This window comes from Tenrec ecaudatus, chromosome X (assembly GCF_050624435.1).
Source record: "Tenrec ecaudatus isolate mTenEca1 chromosome X, mTenEca1.hap1, whole genome shotgun sequence".
Taxonomy (NCBI): Eukaryota; Metazoa; Chordata; class Mammalia; order Afrosoricida; family Tenrecidae; genus Tenrec; species Tenrec ecaudatus.
The window spans coordinates 152595746-152617163 of NC_134548.1; the positions used below are offsets into that span (position 1 = coordinate 152595746).

Sequence of the window (21418 nt, forward strand, 5' to 3'; positions counted from 1 at the left end):
CCCTTCAGGACCAGTGGTGAGAGTGGCGATACCTGGAGGGTGGAGGGAGGGTGGGGTGGAAAGGGGGAACCGATTACAAGGATCTACATATAACCTCCTCCCTGGGGGATGGACAACAGAAAAGTGGGTGAAGGGAGATGTCGGACAGTGTAAGATATGACAAAATAATATTTTATAAATTATCAAGTGCTCATGGGGGGGAGTGGGGAGGGAGGGGGAAAATGAGGAGCTGATATCAAGGGGTCAAGTAGGAAGCAAATGTTTTGAGAATGATGATGGCAACAAGTGTACAAATGTGCTTGACACATGTGTATGGATTGTGATAAGAGTTGGACGAGCCACCAAAAAAACAATTTTTAACATATGTATTTTACACCCGTGCCATTGGTTGGTTTCATCTAAAGTTATAGCTCTGCTGTAGGACTTGGGATATATAGTGCTCTCCAGTCTAAGCCAGGTGAACAGCACAAGGTTCTTTTAAGTCGTGAGCAGCCTCCAGAAGCCATATCCACTCTGTATCTAGTCTCCAGGTTAAGTCAAAAGAACTTCGTTTTGAACTTGCTGCTGTCCAACTTGAATTTCTATTACAGGAATTCACAGTGAAGACTGTGTTTTTAAGCCGACTGTATGGTTTTCCGTCCCAGTGAATGTATCATAGATGGGTAGTTCAAGAACAGAAAAGGGTAGAAGAGATATCACACTAGTGTGTGTGTGTGTGTGTGTGTGTGTGTGTGTGTGTGTGTGTACCATAGTGAATGAAGGGGGAAGTGCAGAGTGGAGACCCGAGGCCCAAAAGTCGACCACTGGAGATCCCCTCACAGAGGGGTTTAGGAGAGGAGACTGGTCAGTTAGGGTGCGATGTAGTACCAACGAAGAACACAGCTTTCCCCCAGATCCTGGATGCTTCCTCCCCGCAACTACCATGATCCGAATTCTACCTTGCAGGACTGGATAGGGCAGAGATTATACACTGGTGCATATGGGAACTGGAGACAGAGGGAATCCAGGGTGGATGATACCTTCAGGACCAGGGGTGTGAGGGGCGAGGCTGGAGAGTGGAGGGTGAGTGGGTTGGAAAGGGGGAACTGATTAAAAGGATCCACATGTGACCTCCTCCCTGGGAGAGGGACGGCAGAGAAGGGAGACTCCGGATAGGGCAAGATATGACAAAATAACAATCTGTGGATTATCAAGGGCTCATGAGGGAGGAGGGAGCGGGGAGGGAGGGGGAAAAAAAGAGGACCTGATGCAGAGGGCTTAAGTGGAGAGCAAATGCTTTGAGAGTGATTAGGGCAAAGAATGTATGGATGTGCTTTATACAATTGGTGTATGTATATGTGTGGATTGAGATAAGAGTTGTATGAACCCCTAATAAAATGTAAAAAAGGAAAATGATTAGGGCAAAGAATGTACAGATATGCTTTATACAATTGATGTATGTATATGCATGGATTGTGATAAGAGTCGTATGAGCCGCTAATAAAATGTTAAATAAAATAAAATAAAATAAAAAATTTTTAAAAAGGACTCATTTTTTGTTGTTGCTGTTGTTAATATAGTATTTTCTCTTTTATAAAAATTCATTTTATTGGGGGCTCATACAACTCTTATCACAATCCATACCTACATGAATTGTGTCAAGCACATTTGTACATTTGTTGACATCATCATTTTCAAAACATTGCCTCTCTACTTGAGCCCTTTGTATCAGCTCATTTTCCCCTTCCCCTCCCCAACCCTCCCTCGCTCATGAACCCTTGATAATTTATAAATCACGATTAATTTTGCATGTCGTACACCGATCAATATCTCCCTTCACCCACTTATCTGTTTTCCATACCCTAGGGAGGGGGTTATATGTAGATCATTGTGATCGGTTCCCCCTTTCTCCCATCACCTTTCCCTTATCCCCTAGTATCGCTACTTGCATTGTTGGTTCGTAGGGGGTTATCTGTCCTGGATTTCCTGTGTATCCAGCTTTTATCTGTACCAGTGTATATGCTCTGGTCTAGCCAGATTTGTAAGGTAGAATTGGGATCATGATAGATGGGGTGGGGGGAGCATTAAAGAGCTAGAGGAAAGTTCTATGTTTCATCAGTGCCATACCGCACCCTGACTGGCTGGTCTCTAACCTTGTGACCCTTCTGTAAAGGGATGTCCAGTTGCCTATAGATTGGCTTTGGGTCTCCATTCTGTCCCCCCCCCCCTATTGACATCGATATGATTTTTTTGTTCTGGGTCTTTGATGTCTGATACCTGATACCCATTGACACCTCGTGATCACACAGGCTGGTGTGCTTCTCCATGTGGCCTTTGTTGCTTCTCAGCTAGATGGCCGCTTGTTTATCTTCAAGCCTTTAAGACCCTAGACGCTATATATTTTTTGATAACTTGGCACCATTAGCTTTCTTCACCACATTTGCTTATGCACCCTCTGTCTTCAGTGATTGTGTTGGGAAGGACACAATGGAATGCCAGTTTAATAGAACAAAGTATTCTTGCATTGAGGGAGTACTTGAGTAGTGGCTACCTTAATACAAAACCTATAAATATATGCACATAGATCTATTTCCCCACCAGAAGAACTTATTCTTTTTTTTTCTTCCTCTTTTCTTTTTTTACATTTTATTAGGGACTCATACAACTCTTATCACCATCCATACATCCATTGAATAAAGCACATCCATACATTCCCTGCCCCAATCAATCTCAAGGCATTTGCTTTCCACTTAAGCCCCTTACATCAGGTCCTCTTTTTTTCCCCTCCCTCCCCTTTCCCCCCTCCCTCATGTGCCCTTGGTAATTTATACATTGTTATTTTGTCATATCTTGCCCTATCCGGAGTCTCCCTTCCCCCCCTTCTCTGCTGTCCCTCTCCCAGGGAAGAGGTCACATGTGGATCCTTGTAATCAGTTCCCCCTTTCCAACCCACTCACCCTCCACTCTCCCAGCATCGTCCCTCACACCCTTGGTCCTGAAGGTATCATCCACCCTGGATTCCCTGTGCCTCCAGCCCTCATGAAGAACTTATTCTTAAAGGAGATATTATTCTATCATTCTCTGTGAAGCTGAAACAATTCATTTTCATTTAAAAGGATTATCAGATGAAAATTTTGGAAAGACAGAGGCATAAGCTAAATCCCTCCATAATTAAAATAAATACAAGAGAACAGTGCTCAGCTTAGAGGAAATCATGGAGCAGAGGAAAGCAATCAAGAACTGCAGAGAGGATTGAACTTCGTCAAATTAGTTTATCTCACAGGGACAACAGAAAGAAGCACCACCCAGTTCTGCACTACCCTCACAATGATTGTTATGTTTCAGCTCATTGTTCTAACCGCTGTGCCAGTTCATCTCAGTGAAGGTCTCCCTTTTTCACTGACCCACTACAAAGCATGGTGTCCTTCTCCAGGGACTGTCCTCCTGAGAAACCTGCCCAAGGAACGTGAGACAAAGATTTGCCATCCTTGACTCTAATGAGCATGGTGGCTGTATACTTCTTTCAGGACACGTTGTTGGTTCTTTTGGCAGTCCACGGCACCTTCGATATTGTTTACCAACACCATAGTCCAAATGCATCAATTGTTTTTCAGTCTTCTTGATTCGGTGTCCAACTTTCACATGTATATGAAATGACTGAAAAAAACCATAGCTTACTGATGCCCTGAATAGTTTTAGAAAAATACAACTGGGAAGCTTCTTAGAAGCAAGGATGCTAAAACCTGAAAAGGTCAACTAACTTACTTTGAAGGAGTCATCAGGAAAGACCAATCACTAGAGAGGAACATGTTCCACAAAGTAGAGGGTCCAGCAAACGGAGGTCAACCCTCATTGAGGTCTACTGACACAAAAGCCACAATAATGATCTCGAATACATCAAAAGTTACAAAGAAGCTTATGACCAGACAATGTTTCTCTCATTCTATTATACATAAGATTGCTATGAGTCATGGCTGACTCAACGAAGCACAATAATAACTCTGCATGGTACTCGTGTGCTGTCAAATCCATTCTGACTCAGGTGACAAGCGACCCTTTATGACAGAGCAGAAGTGCCCTAGAGGATTTTCCTAAGCTATCATCTCTCCAGGTGCAGATGGGTAAGTCTTTGCTCTCACGGAGTAGCTGGATAGGTTCAAAGCACAGACCTGTTGGTCAGCAAGTGAGTGCTTACTCACTGTGCCACCAGGGCTCCTTTAAATGGTCCTTAGAGAGTACTAAATAATTAGTTTTATTCTGCAGGAATCCTCAAAGAGTAAAGAATATCGACTCTTAAAGAGAGGGTTGAAAGAAAATGTGACAAGCATAAGTACAAGCATGTATGAAGAAAGAACAATTGGACATAAAGATCAGGGTGGTGCCATCTAGGAAGACTAGGAGGCTTCAAGAAGGAGGCAAGATTGGCAGAAGTAGGAGTCTGACTAGGAGTGGAAAGAGTAAAATGCTTTCCAACAAAGGAAGAGCAAAAGCTGGGAGCTTGGGTTGGGCATGACATAGACAGGCTGGAATGTGGAGGGGGCAGAATTCCTATGTTTAGAGCCCAAGGAATGTGGCTGACAGATCTGATGGAAAATCATTATTAGAATAGAAGCTGAAAGCGCAGAAATAGATTGGCATCAAATAGTAATGGGCCTTGTATGTCATGTGAAAAATTTGGATTTCACCCCTAATGAGGCCAGTGTTTCTCCACATGGAGACAATGAACTACCTCCACTAGAATAACCTGGCTGTGTGTGATCATGAGGTATCAACGGGATCAGGCATCTAAGACCCAGAACAAAAACATAGCCAATGTGAATGGGGGAGGGGCATGGAGTAGACTCAATGCCCATCTGTAGACAATTGGACATCCCCTCACAAAGGGGTTACAGGGAAGAGATGAGCCAATCATGGTGCAGTATCGCACCGATGAAACACACAACTTTCCTCTAGCTCTTAGGTGCTTCCTTTACTCCACCATCATGACCTCAATTCTACCTAAAAAAAAAATCTAATAAGACCAGAGCCTATACATTGCTACAGAAAAGAGCCCGAAACACAGGGAATCCAGGATAGAGAAAACCCTCAGGGCCAACAAGGAGAGTAGAACTACCAGTAGGATTAGGAGAGGGTGGGGAGAGAAAGGGGGAATCAATCACAAGGATCAAACTAGAAACCCCTCCCAGGGGGGATGAATAATGGAAAAGTGGGTGAGGGGTGATGGAGGACGATGTAAAATATGGAAATAATAATCTATAACTTATCCAGGGTCCATCAGGAAGGGAGGGTAGGGGCGGGGAGAGGGAAGAAATGGGAAGCTGATATCAGGGGTTCAAGTGGGAAGAGAATGCTTTGAAAACAATGATGGCGGCCCATATGCAAATGTACTTGACACACTGAATGAATGTATGGATGGTGATAAGAGATATAAGAGCAACCAATAAAAGTATTTTTAAAAAGAATAATCTGGCTATTTGCATAAAAAGCAGGTTCCCAGCCACATCCCAAGACCTGCAATCATATATATGAGAGGGATGCCAAGGAATTGCATACTTAACAAGTGTCCCAGGTAATTCTGATGCACACTAAATTTGAGGATCATTGGAGACCCCTGAAGGGTTGAAACCAGTGGAAAATTACAGTCGAAGAGTGAATTAGAAACAGGACTGCTGACAGTGTGGAGACGTGGTAGTTGGATGATTTTATGTGAACTGGAATGTGTATGAAAGTATAAGGGTGCAATCTAATCTGCCAATCAGGTCACAACCTTATTGGGGGTGCTACTTTCTAATGAGGGAGAAACTAGGAACTTCTCTCTCCATCTGCCTCTGTGCCTATCTGCTTGCTGGGACTCTGCTTGCTCTGACTCTGTCATAGGGGTGGTCCCATATGAACCACCAAGCCCTGAGAGCGGTCAGCATCTTGCCATGTGGCCAATGACTGTGGATCTATACAACTCTGCACCTACCAGCCTGTGATGTTCTTGCCTCCTACTCCACCTTTCTGCATCATCAGCCTGCAGCTATGTGAGTCTGGAGAGAGGACCCCAATGTGCACCAGACTTATTTATGGACTGGACTGGGATGCCTTCTTGATATGATTATTTCTTTATAGCTTGTGTGTGTGTGTGTGTGTGTGTGTGTGTGTGTGTGTGTATGACCATAGCTTGCATCGGGCACAACTTAATCCTCAAAGTGACAGATTTTCTCTTCAATATTTGAGAGAGGACTTGTGCAGCAGTGTGGTATGTCATTTGGTTACTTCACCGATGTTTCCATGAGCATTGACTGTGGATCCAAGAAAAAGGAAATCCTTGACAACTTCAATCTTTTCTCCATTTATCATGATGCTGTCTATTGATCCAGCTGATAACATTTTGGTTTTCTTTACATTACGTTGAAATTCCTATTGAAGGCTTCAGTCTTTGATCTTCATCAGTAAATACTTAGATTTCTTCTCACCTTCAGCAAATGGGAGTGTCATCTGCATATTGGAGGTGGTTGAAAAGCCTTGATCCACGTATTCTTCTTCATATAGCGCAATATGTCTTCAACTCCAGTACATGGGAATCAGTCACCACTGTGGACCACATTTTAGGTCACAAAACAAGTCTTGTCAAATTTACAAAGACTGAAACCAGACAAGTATATCCTCTGACCACAATGGAGTGAAGGTAAGACAATAATAATAATAATAATAACCCAATGCAATATTAACCTACCAGTGAGTGTGGGTCATGGAAGAAATCAAAGGAAAATAACACCACAACATTACAAAATGTATGGGATGTAGTGAAGGCAAGTCCTCTGAGAGAAATTTAGATCAATATTTCCCTACATTAAAAACAAGATGAAGAAAGATATCAAATTAAGAGACTAATCTGACAACTCCAGGAACTCAAAAAAGAAGAGCAAGCTAAGCCTAGACCCACAAGAAGAAGGGAAGTAACAAAGATTAGGGCACAAATAAATAAAATAAAACAAGCCAGAGAATCAATAAAGCCAGAAGTTGGTTATTTCAAAGGGGTGGTAAAATTGACCAATTTGTTGCTAGACTGACAAGGGAAAAAGAGAAAAAAAATACAAATTATGAAAGTGGGGATATTAGAACAGACTCAACAGACATAAAGACAATTATGTACTCAATTGATGTATGCATGGATTGTGATGAGAGTTGTATGAACCCCAATAAAATGATTTTTAAAAGAAAATGATAGAATATTATGAACAACTGCACCGTAACAAACTGTATAATGTAGATAAAATGGACAAATTTTCAGTGCACACAATCTACCTAGAAAGTCTCAACAGGCCCATAACTAGCAAAGAGATCCAATCAGTGATCAAAAAGCTCTTCACGTACAAAAAAAGATAAATAATTAGGAATTAATCTAATGAGGAATATAATAGACTTATATAAAGAAAACAAAAAAGACACTATTGCAAGGCCAAAAATTGACCTACATAAATGGAAGAACATACTATGTCCATGGATGGAAAGATTGTTAGCATTGTGAAACTGTCAGCACTACTCAAAGAGACATGAAGAGTTGATGTAGTCTTGATCCAAATTCCAACAGCCATCTTTACAGAAATATAAAAACCAATTCTCAGCTTTATATGGAATGGCAAGAGGCACCATATAGCAGAAACAATAAGGTGTATGTACTTATACTGGCTGGTTTTAAAATAGTCAATATAGCTACAGTGATCAAAACAGTCTGATACTAGTATAATAGACTCAGAGACCTATGGAATAGAACTGGGAGTCCAGAAAGAAATATATCTATAGTCAACTGATTTTTGATAAGGTTGGTTAAGTCCTTTCGATGGACAAAGATGAATCCTCTTTAGATAAATGCTGCTGGGAAAAATTACGTTTCCAAGGGCAGAAAATGAAATCAGATCCTTTGCTCAGTCACACCACACACACACACATTAAAATGGATTGTTTGTTGTTGTTGTTGTTGTCAAGTGCCCCCGAGTTGGTTCCAACTCATAACGACCCTATGTACCACAGAATGAAACACTCCCTGGTCCTGCATGTTTGAACCCATTGTTGTAGCCATGGTGTCAATTGATCTCCCCAACATTCTTCTTTTTTGCTGCCCCTTCCCTTTATCAAGCATGATATTCTTTTCCAGGGCCTGGTCTCTCCTGACACTAAGTCCAATGGATGTGAGAGGGAGTCTGGATATTCTTGAATCTACGGAGCATTCTGATTGTACTTCTTTCAAACTGACCAAAATACTGTTTGGGTCTTTCAAACAGATCTGAAGGTTCTTCGGGCAGGACGTCAATATTCTTTGCCAGTGTCATAATTGAAATTCATTCATTCTTCTTTGGTCTTCCTTATTCATTGTCCAACTATCACATCCATATGGGGTGATTGAAAATCTCATGGCTTGGGTCAGGTGAACCTTTGCCCTCAAAGTGACATCCTCACTCTTCAACACTTTAAAGAAGTCTTGTGCAGCACATCTACCCAATGCAAAATGGATTAAGGACCTACATATGCTAATTAAAACCATAAAGTTCTTAGAACAAGCAGGTCATACAACAGCATTGTCACACCTGGCTGTAAACAAAGGGTTATCTACAATAATAAAAGAAACAGTAAAAAATAAAATAAATAAGCAGCAAGCTAACAGAGGATGACAGCACTGGGCCCAAACCTGTTGACCCACTCCCCAGAAGAAGGTAATAGAGAAGATAGTATTGAAGAGATAGCCCGGGGAGAGAGGCAGGTCTGTCCAGACCACACGGAGCAAACTAAGACAGGAGGAGAGAGAGAGGTGGGGGATCTCATCCTACCCCACCAAGCCTCGGGATGACATTCCTGCTAAGAGCAGCCAGTGCACAGAGAGGACCGCAGGGCCAGCCCCACCACGAGATATGACATTCCCTCGCTGACTAATAGTGCTATGGGGAATAGCACTGGAGACACTGTGCAGAAAGTGTGCCCAGTCTGACCCATTCACAGTGGGGTGAAACGCTAAGGGAGTGCAACAGGGCAGCAAGGGGAGCAAAGGAACCAAGTCCCCGAGGAATCCTGAACATAGACTTCTGACTCGGGGGACAGGGCTTGGCGCCTCACCAGACTTGATCAGAAAACATACATAAGGGTCATCAGACAGACCTGGAACTATCAGGTTTTTTTCTTGCTTTTGTTTGTTTTTGTTTTTCTTTTGCCCTATGTCTAGCTATATAAGGTAGGCAGGATGAACAATCCCGAGGAGAAAACAACAGAACCAGCGACTCCAGCAGAGACATGGGCGAAGCAGGGGTGGGAAGAGGGAAAGGGAAGGCAACAAACTCAGAGATAAGGATACAACAGGAGATCTAAAATTGATGGCCAGGAGGGCTTACAATGCCTGGTGAGGTATAATCAAGTAATGTATCCAAAAGAAATTACTGAGAGCCAAATGGAAGGTAAGCATGATAGCAGGATAGCAGGAAGGTAAAAGGAAGAAGAGGAAAGAACTAGGAGACAAAAGCTATTTATAGAGGTATAGCTAGCTATAGGCATGTATGTATACATATATATATGTATTGGTTTATAATGAAAGGTATAGAGACCAATGTACATTTATTTATATGTTAAGTATTAAGATAACAGATGGATTTTTGGCCTCTACTCAGGGCCGCCCTTAACACAAGAACACTTTGTTCTAATAACCTGGCACTCTTTGATGCTCACGTTTCCGACAAAATCGCTGAAGATAAAATGGGTGTATAATCGCTAAAAACCAGTGATCAACACAAGAAGTACATCGCCACATGGGAAGAACTGGAGGAAAGTATGCTAAGTGAAGTAAGCCAAGCACAAGAGGACAATCACAACAAGACTCCACTGAGGTAAACTTAAAAAATGCAAAAGGGGCATAGGGGAAAAGATACTGTATACAAACATTCCTGGAATGAGGTCCAGGTAGTATGCAGGGGCCAGACCAAATCCAGGGATACATATGGTAGCCAACTAAAAGGAGGGTGGGGGGAGAAAAAGAAAAGAAATGGGTAGCAGGGGAACAGGGCACTATCCCACCCAAGGGGAGGGTATTGTTTACATCTCCACAGGGAAAGAGGAACCAGACTTCAACCCGGTGCTCCAAGATGTGAATGCAACATTCTGGCAACTACGTGGACAGCCACCCCTCCCCCCAGAAGAGTTTATTTCAGAGGACAGCACTGAAGATGCAGCTCAGGGAGAGGGACATGTCTCATCAGAGCGCACGGGAGCAAATGAAGGGGGAAGAAAAGAGAGTGGCCCACATCCTGGCCCACCAAGCCTTGAGGACGATATCCCCACTCAGCACAACCAATGCATAAAGAGGACCATAGGGCCGGCCCCACTATGAGACCCGACATCCTTCACTGACCCATGGCCCTACAGAGGACAAGACTGGAGACACAGTGTGGGAATTGCACCCGATCTGACCCCAACACACCAAGGCAAAACACTAACAGGGTGTGCAACAGAACAGCAAGGGGAGCAGAGCAAGGAAGTCCTGAGGGAGTACCAAAAATAGACTTTGGGGGGAGGGCATGGTACCCCATCAGACCTGACCGGAAAACATTCCTAAAGGTCAACAAACAGTCCTTGAACTATTTAGAGGCTTTTCTCTTTTTTTGTCATTGTTTTTTTGTTGTTGTTTTCTTTTGTTGCTTCGTTTTGCTCTGTCTTGTTTTTCTGCATATTATTATCTCTGCAGGTCTATCTAGATAAGATAGGCTTGACAAACAATTTGGAGAAAACAATGGGACCAATGGTTCCTGACGTGGGAGAGGGAAAGGAAGTGGTGTTAACAAACCCAGAGACAAGGGAACAACAAGTGATCAAAATCAATGGTGAGGAGGGTATAAGAGGACTGGTAGACCTTGATCAAGGGCAATATAATCAAGAGGAATTACTGAAACCCAAATGAAGGCTGAGCATGATAGTAGGACAAGAGGAAAGTAAAAGGAAATAGAGAAAAGAACTAACAGGCAAAGGGGATTTATAAAGGTCTAAATACAGGCATGTACATATGCAAATATATTAATATATGAGGATGGGGAAATATATCATTGTGCATATATTTATAGGTGTTGTATTAAGGTAGCAGAAGGACATTGGGCCTCCACTCAAGTACTCCCCCAATGCAAGAATACTTTATTCTATTAAACTGGCATTCCATGATGCTCACCTTCCGGCCACGATGGCCGAAGACAAAGTGGGTGCATAAGCAAATGTGGTGAAGAAAGCTGAAGATACAGCGTCTGGGGTCTTAAAGGCTTGAAGGTAAACAAGGGGTCATGTAATTGAGAAGCATCAAAGCCCACATGGGAAAAGCGCACCAGCCTATGTAACTACGAGGTGTCAAAGGGATCAGGTATCAGGCATCAAAGAACAAAATATCATATCATAGTGAATGAGGGGGAGTGCAGAGTGGGTATCCAAAGCCCATCGGTAGGCAACTGGACATCCCCTTACAGAAGAGTCTCGGGGAGGAGCGAGCGACGAGCCAGTCAGGGTGCAGTGTAGCAACAATGAAACATACCATTTTCCTCTAGTTCTTTCATGTTTCCCCCCCCACACACACACACATACTATCATGATCCCAAATCTACCTTTCAAATCTCGTTAGACCAGAGGATGTACACTGGTACAGATAGGAACTGGAAACACAGGGAATCCAGGACAGATGATCCCTTCAGGATCAGTGGTGAGAGTGGCAATACCTGGAGGGTGATCAGGTTTCAGGCATCTAGGACCCAGAACAAACAGCTTATAATGATGCGGAGGAGGGGGGTTGGAGTGGAGACCCAAAGCCCATCTGTATCTAGACAACTGTCTATCCCTTCGCAGAAGGGTTATAAGGAAGGTATGATTCAACCAAGGTGAAGTATAGCACCAACAAATCACACAGCATTCCTCTAGTTCCTGAATGCTTCCTGCCCCACCCCTCACCCCCGACTGCCATAACCCAGTTCTACCTTACAAATCTGACGAGACTGGAGAACACACATCGGTACAAATAAGAGCTCTCCACACATGAAATTCAGGACAGATAACCCCCTCAGGAATAGTCGTAAGACTAGCAAACTCATGAGGGTAGAGGGATGGTTGGGGACGGGGAAGGGGGAGAAAGGGGGAACCTCTCACAAAGTTGGATATATTCCCCACCCCAAAGGGGACAAATAACAGAAATGTGGGTGAAGGGAGACAAAGGACAGTGTAAGATATGAAATAATATATAATTGGTCAAGGATTCACGAGGGGGAGAGGGGGAGGGGGGAGAGAGAAGCTTATACCAAGGGCTCATGTAGAAAATGCTTTGAAAATGATGATGGCAACATATATACAAATATGCTTGATGCAACTGATATATGGAATGTTATAAGAGCTGTGGGAGCCCCGAATACGAATGATTTTAAAGAAATAAATAAGACATCATAAAACATCAAAACTTTTATAATATATGTAAGACCAAACTGCCTGCCCCTGAAACCAACGCATCCTGAGTTAGAGGATTCAAAGTGATGACTAAATGGATGTTCTCCAGCCCTATGTAGTGCCCCTTCTAAGGAAAAACGTTGGGTGCTATATATATTTGTTTCTAGGGCAGTGGTTCTCAACCTTCCTAATGCCGTGACCCTTTCATACAGTTCCTCATATAGTAGTGACGCCTCAATGATAAAATTATTTTCGTTGCCACTTCATAATTATAATTTTGCTACTGTTATGAATCAGGTGACCCCTGCAAAAGGGTAATTTCACCCCCAAAGGGGTTGAAACCCACTGCTCCAGGGAGATCATTCATGTGCTGTTATATAGGGTAACATGGCCTGTAAGGGTGTGGAAACTCCTTGTTTTGTATTTTACTTTTGGATGGCTGATTTGACTGTTTTTGCTGTGCTCTTGGAATGCCTCTCTATCCCTGCCTCCCCATTTTGGCCATCTCTTTCTGAAAATGAAGCCGTGGATCCTCTAGCCCACTTCCATGCTCTCTCTCTTTGTATTGCTCTGCGTGATACAAGGTGGCTTAGTCTGGTTATTGGACAGCTTTGGAACCTGACAATCCAAATATCTGAAGACATTCTCAAATATCTGAAGACATTCTCTGTAAAATCAAACTGACGCTTTAAGAATACATGGCACCCTGCTTGATACTTGCCTTCAAAATAATCACCAAAGATCATATTGGTACTATAACAAAATGTGGTGAAGAAATCAAATTGTGTCCAGCTATCAGGATGACATCTGGTGTCTTAAAACAAGGAGCCATCTCAATGAGGTGTCAGACAACTCCAAGTGGGAGAAAATGCCAGCCAGTGTGATCAAAGCATTACGAATATATAAAATCCATGCTCAGAGGGGGAGAATTGTATTAGAGCTCGAAATTTGTTTGCAAAAGGCTATGAATGAATGAAAAAAAAGGCTATGAATGACAGCCCCATCTAGCTTAAGGCACTATTGAATTCCCTCAGTTCATTGACTAAAGCTGTAAATATTCTTGTCCTCAGTACAGCCAGATTGCTGCAGATACTGTTAAATTTAAACATCTGAATATGTTTTCCTTTTTGACTCATTTGTAACATGTTCTATTTTTCAATTCTGTTTTCTTCTGCATTGAGGTTTTTCTTTGTTTTGTTATTATTGGGGACTTTTTTGTATTACTTTATATGACATTCAGGATATGTAAATCTTTACTAGGTTAATAGTTTCTTAGGACTATGGCAGGGGAGACTTAGGGAAAGGAGGAGCTAACAATAAATATAAGAATGAAGATGTTCTAAGTGATCGTGGTGATAAATGCTAACTAATATACTTATTGTACATAAATCAACTGTATGTCAATAATAAAATTATTTGTTTTTTAAAAGAATCTAAAGTTTGCACAAATTATTGTAATTGTTGTCAATAAGTGTACCCTCGTATAAAATTCAATTAGCAAAAGTTATGTGAGAGAAATCTTGAAATAATAAGCACAAACAGTAGCTGCTAAGGCTGCTTAAATCTCATTGGATTTGGTTTCTTGATGTGGAAGTTTAAGACCATGGCTTCAAGGGACATCCTAGTTAATTGGCCTAATAGCATGTTTGGTGTACCTGTCCAACCTCTTAGTTCAGTGTCTGGTGCCGAGGATCGTAAAGGCTTGGAAGCAGGGTGGAAATGGTTGTACATCTCAAAGAATAGCATCAAGTCCCTGAACGACGCATGTACGAGAGGTTGAAATGGAAATATGTTTATCTGTGGATTTTCTCAACCACCGTAACAAATTAAATAAAATTAAGAAGAAAAAAAAGTATTATCATGGCTCTTTGCTGAAAGAATTCAACCGTGAGTTCACAGGACGTCTTACTTTCTTTCCACTTGCACTACTAATACCTGCCTCTTACACTACCTGCCAATGCGTGGGGCTCTCATTGCCAAATAAAGAGAAGTGAAAAGTCATAAACCACACAGGTGAACGTTCGTTCAGCAAAGTCGATCTAAGACTCACTGGGATAGGGGCTCTGCTACCCCATTAGCTTTCAAGAAGATCCCCTTCAGCAAAGCCTTCCTTGACACCGCTCACAGCCCTGCCCTGACAAGGTTGCTATCACCCAGCAGAGTCTCAAGCATTTCCCCCTTTTCTAGCAAATCCAACATGCCTCCAATGTGTGACTTCACCTACAGGGTCTAGTTTCTAGGAGGAGAGGGACCTTCTCTTCTTCACTGACCACTGAATCCCCATCATTGAACACGGGGGAGCGCTACGCAGCAGATATTTTTTGATAGAATATTTGTTGGATTCATGAGCAGTGAACACCTGTAACAATGAAACAATTCCTGGCATTATGAATAAGGGATACTCAAGAGGACAACTGGAGACCTCGGATTTCCAAAGAAGATGGTTCTAGAAAGGACTTCCCTGTGAAGCATCAGAGTTGAGGAAATGTCCGTGTTTTACCTGCGCTGCGTGAGTACATTTACGGCTGACGGATGGTTTGCACAGTAAGCCAGATACATGGACTTAAAGTGCGGCATGAGGTTCAGTAGGCAGCCTCCGACTTTGTGTTGGTTTTCCGGAAACCTGTAAGGAAAACAGGCGAAAGACACAATATAAAGGAGGAAACAGGAGGTCAAGTAAAACAATTCAAATGAAATGCGGATGCATGTACAAAAAAAATGAGGGGGTGCAAATTTCAAAGAAAAACTGATTATACCAGCTTTACAAATCAAATGCAAGTTTGTGAACTCTGCTTTAAACTCTAGCATTTCTCACTCGAAGCGTATCCTTCTAGATCCATCACCTGGATCTCGCTCAGCAATTGGACATTTATTCCACCTTCCTCCCTAGACATCCATCCACCTGTGCCCCACAAAGCTCAGGAAACTGACATTTCCTGATAGATGACAGTGGCCAACTGCCCTGAGATGATGATCTTGGAGAATCCTTTTTTTGTAAGGATTTATTTTTAAAAAAATAATTTTATTGGGGCTTTTCCAGCTCTTATAACAATCCATACATCCATTGTGCCAATCACATTTGTACATATGTTGCCATCATCCTTTTCAAACATTTTCTTTCTACATGGAGAATCATTTTTGTTACAGAAATATACTGCTTGATGAGCATTACAACTCACTCTGTAGGATATATGTGTACCTTTCAACAATTTTTCTCTCTTGAAGCAGCTGGCAGTTTTGAACTGCTGACCTTGAAGTTAGCAGCCCAGTATGCTACCAGGAGTCCACAATCGAGCTACTCATCAGATATATGCTGAGGTTGTTGGCATAATGATCTGCTTTCCCTTTGCCTACTATAAAGAATGACTAAATCAAGGACCGGATTCAGATGAAACGGAATGAATCATCTGAATGACTTTTCCCAATAATTAGCCAGGAACTAATCAAAATATGTAACCAATGTCAAGGCAGTCTCCATGAGCAATTAAAAATTGGTGTGTACTTGACCAAAAGCAGCGGACAAATGATTTCTCAATAGAGCTAGGAAGATTTTACTAGTTTTAGAATCCTGGTAAGGGAACCTTGGTGTTACAGTGGGTTATGAGTTGGGCTGCTTACCCCAAGATCAGCACTTTGAAACCAGCAGCTGCTCTGTGGGAGGAAGATGAGGCTCTCTCTTCCGGGAAGTCAGAATGGATAGTGTGGTAGCACGAGCCCTGATATTTAGTGCTTTGCTTGGAATCAAAGTCACAGTACTTAGAACATGCACTAGGTGGCAGTGTTCACAGTGTCAAAGCACTAACAATGTTGAAGCTGTCTCATAAACAAGAGCTACTTGTCAGGTGTCCTTGTCTAAGAATGTTCAGAAGACAAAAGTGAACAATGTCACTGGCTAGCCCCGTGGCAACACGTAACACTTACTTGGAACAGTCTTCCAAGGCTTGGCAGAGCGTCTGTTGAAATGTGCAGATTTCTTCAAAGTTTCCCAACAGAGCAGTAAACTCCACAGTACTCAGACTGAGAAAAAGAAAAAAATCCCATTTCAGTGAGTATTGTTTGAAGCTGACGGTAGTAATCTATCTCCAGTCTACAGAGCTGGCAGTTGCTAACATCTGGTACATCGGAGAAGTGATTTCTATAGTTCAGGGTTTGCTTTTAAATTCATCTAATTTATGATCTTAGGCAGCTTTCTTTAACTTCTTGTTTTGATTTGCTTTTTCCTATAAGAATCACGATCCTTAGAAAATGAATAGGTTGTAAGGGACATCTAGATGTTTTAAAAAACTAAAGGAACAAATACCAAACCAAAACCCATTGCTATTGCAGCCATTCTGGCTCATGACAACCTCATGTGCTACCACCAGGATGCGCTGTCCCATAGGGTTTTCCGGGTCGCAATGTTTCCAGAAACGGATCGCCAGGCCTTTCTTCTACAGCATCACTGGGTGGTGGTTCAAACTAACAACCTTCAGGTTTATATCATCCAAGTAAGTGACTAGTAAGTGCTTAACATCTAGTATCAAGGGAGATAAAATACATCATAGATGAACATTAAATACACACGTGTTTTTTTACTAACTTCCTCTTGATAACTGAGAAGGTAATTTTGAGAGAGTATATATCCTGATATAATATTTAGGAAAAAATAGCAAAATCCAGTTTCTCCTAAACGAAAATGCTCACAAATCAGTTAAAGAAAATCTTCTGGCGAAGCAGGAGGGCAGAAAATAATGCGGCCTTTCTTTTTCTTGTTGTCCTGCCTTCCTTCTTTCCTTTTCTTGTCTGTTTTCTCGGCGTGGCGTCAAATCAAGGCAAACTGGACAGTTTCATCCAAGGCTTCCATACTAGCCGCTTGCCGCCATTCTTGGTAATAACAAGAGCTAACCACTCACTGCGCTTTTCACTGATCCTATCGCTTTACAAATAACTCCATTCAGCGTCACAGCAACTCCAGGAGGTGAATGGGATGGCTTACTCCATTTCACAGGTAAGGAAATGCAAGCTCAGAGAGGTTATTAAGCCAGGATTTGAAAGGAATCAGTCTAACTGGAGGTTTTTTTTGGTCTCTATTCACTAATTTGGAGGAAGACGGTTTTTTACCCCCTTAAAAAAATGTGTTTAAAAGACCAGTGCGTGCCACCTGGTTTTTCTCCTAATTGACATAATAAAACTAGGGAGTAGGTGCAAAAGAGTGCATTTTATAGACTGATAAAGACAAGGAGACGCAAATAAATGTTACCAGTAAGCCCTAGAGTGTAAGAAGCCCCTAGTTCCTCGGCTAGCAAGCCCTCTTGACCCGCAAGCTGGCAAAGCCGTACTCTGGTACTTTCTCAGAATAGCAAGACTCTTACTTAGGGGGCTTATTTTGCTCCTTAGGGATCATACAGTAAACAGTCCGGATTGCTCAAATCAGTTTAGGGCCTGCAAGACAGACCTGGCAGGAACCCCGTCCCAGGATCCGAAATGGATTTAGAAAGGGCGTAGATCTCTCACCTCCTCTTCCTGGAGCTCTGCCTTGCCTTTCCCCTCACTTCAAAATCGGCAATCTCACCATGGCCCCTCCCTAGGGTCCCTCTCCTCCTCCTCTGCCTGCCACTCCCTGTGGTAGCTATATAATCCTTTCTCAATTCGAGGATTGAGAGTGTAGGGGTGGAGTCTAGCCTATCAATCAGATCATAGCCAATAAGGCCTCTATGTGGGCTTGGCTTTCCCCTAAGGATTCTGGGAAAACTCTGGGATTTCCTCCTTGGAGGCGGAAGACACACTCTCACTCTGCTCACTCCCTTGGAGGCACTCTACTGACGAGTCACATGGAACTACTGTAGTGCCCTAAGCTGGAGAAGCCAGGTAGAGACCCCTGTCAGTGGTGAGATGCTTACGCTGCCACTGGATCCAAACACTTTCCACCCACTGGCCTGTGATTGTCCTGCATTCGTTGTCATTGCATGTGTTTAGTGAGTCTGAAGAGGGCTTTATAGATTGGTATTGGACCTATGGGCTAATATCAGACTTACGAGCTTAGACTGGACTGGGTTGGGATGCTTTCTTAATGTACAATTATTCTTTATATAAAACTCTCTTATACACATAAGAGTTTCGGTGGATTTGTTTCTCTAGTCTACCCAGACTAACACATTTCCAAAACAAAAGAAGGTACATTTCATTTGGGGACTAAAGACATAGTCTACCCATTGACTGGCTGCGTGGTGGGCAATACACTAAACTGTCCTGAACTTCTGTTACCTGTCTAGTCAATGAGAAATGTCGTCATTTCTTCCCTGCACTAGACTCCCTGACTTATAAAAAGTCTCATCCAGTTCTAAGAAGTATAATTCAAAAAACACTTTGCATTTTAAACAGCAGTGACAAAAAGCACTTTATCCTTGATGATGTTTAAACTCTCCCAATACAGGAATACACACTAAAGTGAAACCCTTGTATGGTTAGCTCCTAGCAAGTCAGCACTCACTCCTGGTGAGCCTCTCTGTTCCGTGCCATCCCTATGCCAGTGATCACTTATCATTCTGCTCACTGTGGACTGCTTTTTGGAAACAGATCACCAGGCCTTTCTTCCTAATCTGTCTTAGCCTGGAAGTTCCACTAACACCTGTTCAGCATCACGGCAACATGAGAGCTGAGCGGTGGCTGCACAACATGAAGGACATGGGCCAGTGGCAGAGCCTGAGTCTCCCACCCAAATTTCCCATTTCCAATTTTTAGTGTCTGTGAAGTTGATTCTGAAGGTTACTCCGACATGGCTATCAGATTAAAACTGTGCTCCATCTGGGTTGTCAATAGTGTAAGGGGTTCATGCCAGTAGAAATGTTGGAGATTTGAGTATCCTTGGCGAAGCCTCAGAAGAAAGGCCTGGCAATCTACTTGCCAAAAGTCAACCATGGAAACTCTACGAAGCACAGTTCTACTCTGACACACATGGGATTGGCCTAAGTTGCAATCAACTCGACAGCAACTGGTGTAAGATTTCCACATCACCATGAAAAGAATGAAGCGGAAATTTTGGCAAGCCACCATTATGCCTAAGCTTATGCGATTTTGATAAAGGGGACAATTGCAAACTCTATGGACTTGGTTAAGCTTAATTTTAGTCGATAGCTTGGGCATCCATCCCATACAATTTACTTCCATGAAAACTAAGGTTTCAATTCAGGCCTCCAACACTTCGGATTCCAAAAGCTAGGATGGTTTTGAATATTTTGCTTAAACAACAAATACCACCACCATTTTGTCCTTCACCTTTGTCTGCATGAAGTGCCAGCTCTAAGTGCTCTTCAGAACCATGCAAAGGGCCACTCTCTTTCTACTCTCGGAAGTTCTACTCTGGTGAGCAAAGGTCAGGACAACAACCTCCCCTTTACACACTGAAAGCGCCAGGGAGGCTTCTCATGGTAAGACACAACCAGCTACCTCACTTTCAAATTGAACAAGATTAAAAACTAATGGCAGATAAGCAGAAATGCGCATCCTTCTCACAACCCAGAAAGAGAGAGAGAAGAGAGTCAAGCTCTCTCAAAGCAGCATCTTGCAGAAATTCTGTGGTCCTGACCATGTTCTTGGCAACCTGTGATCTGTGGAAATTCTTCTAAAGGGCAAAATCAATTATTCAGTGACATTAAGAGTGATGACTCCTTAGGCTTTCTTTAGCAAGAGGTTTTCAATATAATCTTACTTGTTATTGGACTGCAGGGGTCTCAAGTAAGTAACAAGAAGAGACTGAAGTTCCTTAGCATATTCTTTTTCAGTGTCCAAGATATTCTGTAACACCTATGGAAAAACAAAGGTCAAATTATTGTGATTGTCAGGAGAATCCATGAGACAATATAAGTTTGGCTTCTAAAGAGATTTTTTTCTCTTTTAACCAAAATAGTGTGTGTGTGTGTGTGTGTGTGTGTGTGTGTGTGTGTGTATGGGGGGGTGTCTTGTTTACTTAGGCTGGCATTGTAAAGGGCACAAAATCTGAATGCACTTCGTTTCAATCTAACTAATTTCAATAATCACATAGGGGCTGTCAGAATAAATCATACAAACATGAATTTTCATGGTGATCCACCAACTGTCCAACCTTGTCACTTACACAGTATTCATCCAAGTGTTTTCAAGAGCTTTAAGTCCTTCTATCTTCAGAAAATAGCTCAGGTAGCTAACTAAAGCTCATTAGTCCCATTTTATGGATGAGAAAATTAAGGCCAACTAACTCCGTGGTGGCATAATGGGTTATGCATTGGGCTGTTAATGGCAGTGTCAGCAGTTTGACTGTATCAGACACTCCACAGGAGAAAGATGAGGCTTCATGCTCCCATTGAGATTCTAGAAAATCCAGAGGAGCCGTTCTACTCGGGCCTCCAGGGTTTCTATGAGTCAGAATCGACTTGATGGCAGTTGCTTGGTTTCACAATCTTAAAATACAGTGACAAGGGTATTTAAAGGAATGATGTCAACCATCGCAGAATACTTTTGTTTAACGTTGTGTTTTCAATGAGACCTTTAAGGAAGAAAATTCTTGGACTCTAGATTTTTAAGCAGGACTAAAACGGATCTTGTAATAAAGCTTAAAGGTGATAGTATGAATAATTCAAAGAGAAAGGGATGCTGAAAATGATTACTTGGATAAGAAATCATATTTATCAGGATGATTAATGACAGCAGAATTAAAATTCTAGAGGCAAAAGAACCAATGTATGGAAGTGTAAGTAAGTCTTGTCTCCCCTGCCTGGCTTGAAGCCTTGCCCCACTTCCCAGCTTCTTCTGGAAGCAGACGACAACAACACACACTGCTATTGCTAAACACCGTGCTGCCCATAAGGCACTTCCATTCTAATTGAAGAAAACCAAATTCACTGCCATCGAGTCAAGAGTAATTCATAATGATCCCCTGTGTGTTTTCAAGACTGTTTATGGGACTAGAGAGCTCCTGGTGGGCTCCTACACTCCCCACCTTGTAAAATCATTTTATTGGGGTCTCGTACAACTCTTATCACAATCCATA

The 21418-nt window shown here is 42.3% G+C and overlaps 1 protein-coding gene across 6 annotated transcripts in view; it reads right to left on the reverse strand.

The window, feature by feature from the left end:
• The window catches only part of ARHGEF6 (Rac/Cdc42 guanine nucleotide exchange factor 6), a 123075-nt gene that overhangs the window by 36275 nt on the left and 65382 nt on the right, over positions 1-21418 (reverse strand). For all 6 annotated transcript variants that reach the window (XM_075539482.1, XM_075539477.1, XM_075539478.1 and 3 more), the window contains exons 6-8: positions 20102-20196; positions 16336-16431; positions 14915-15037 (exon numbers count right to left, since the gene is read on the reverse strand). In XM_075539482.1, the coding sequence (XP_075395597.1) occupies positions 14915-15037; positions 16336-16431; positions 20102-20196 (314 nt within the window). The remainder of the gene's footprint in view (positions 1-14914; positions 15038-16335; positions 16432-20101; positions 20197-21418) is intronic.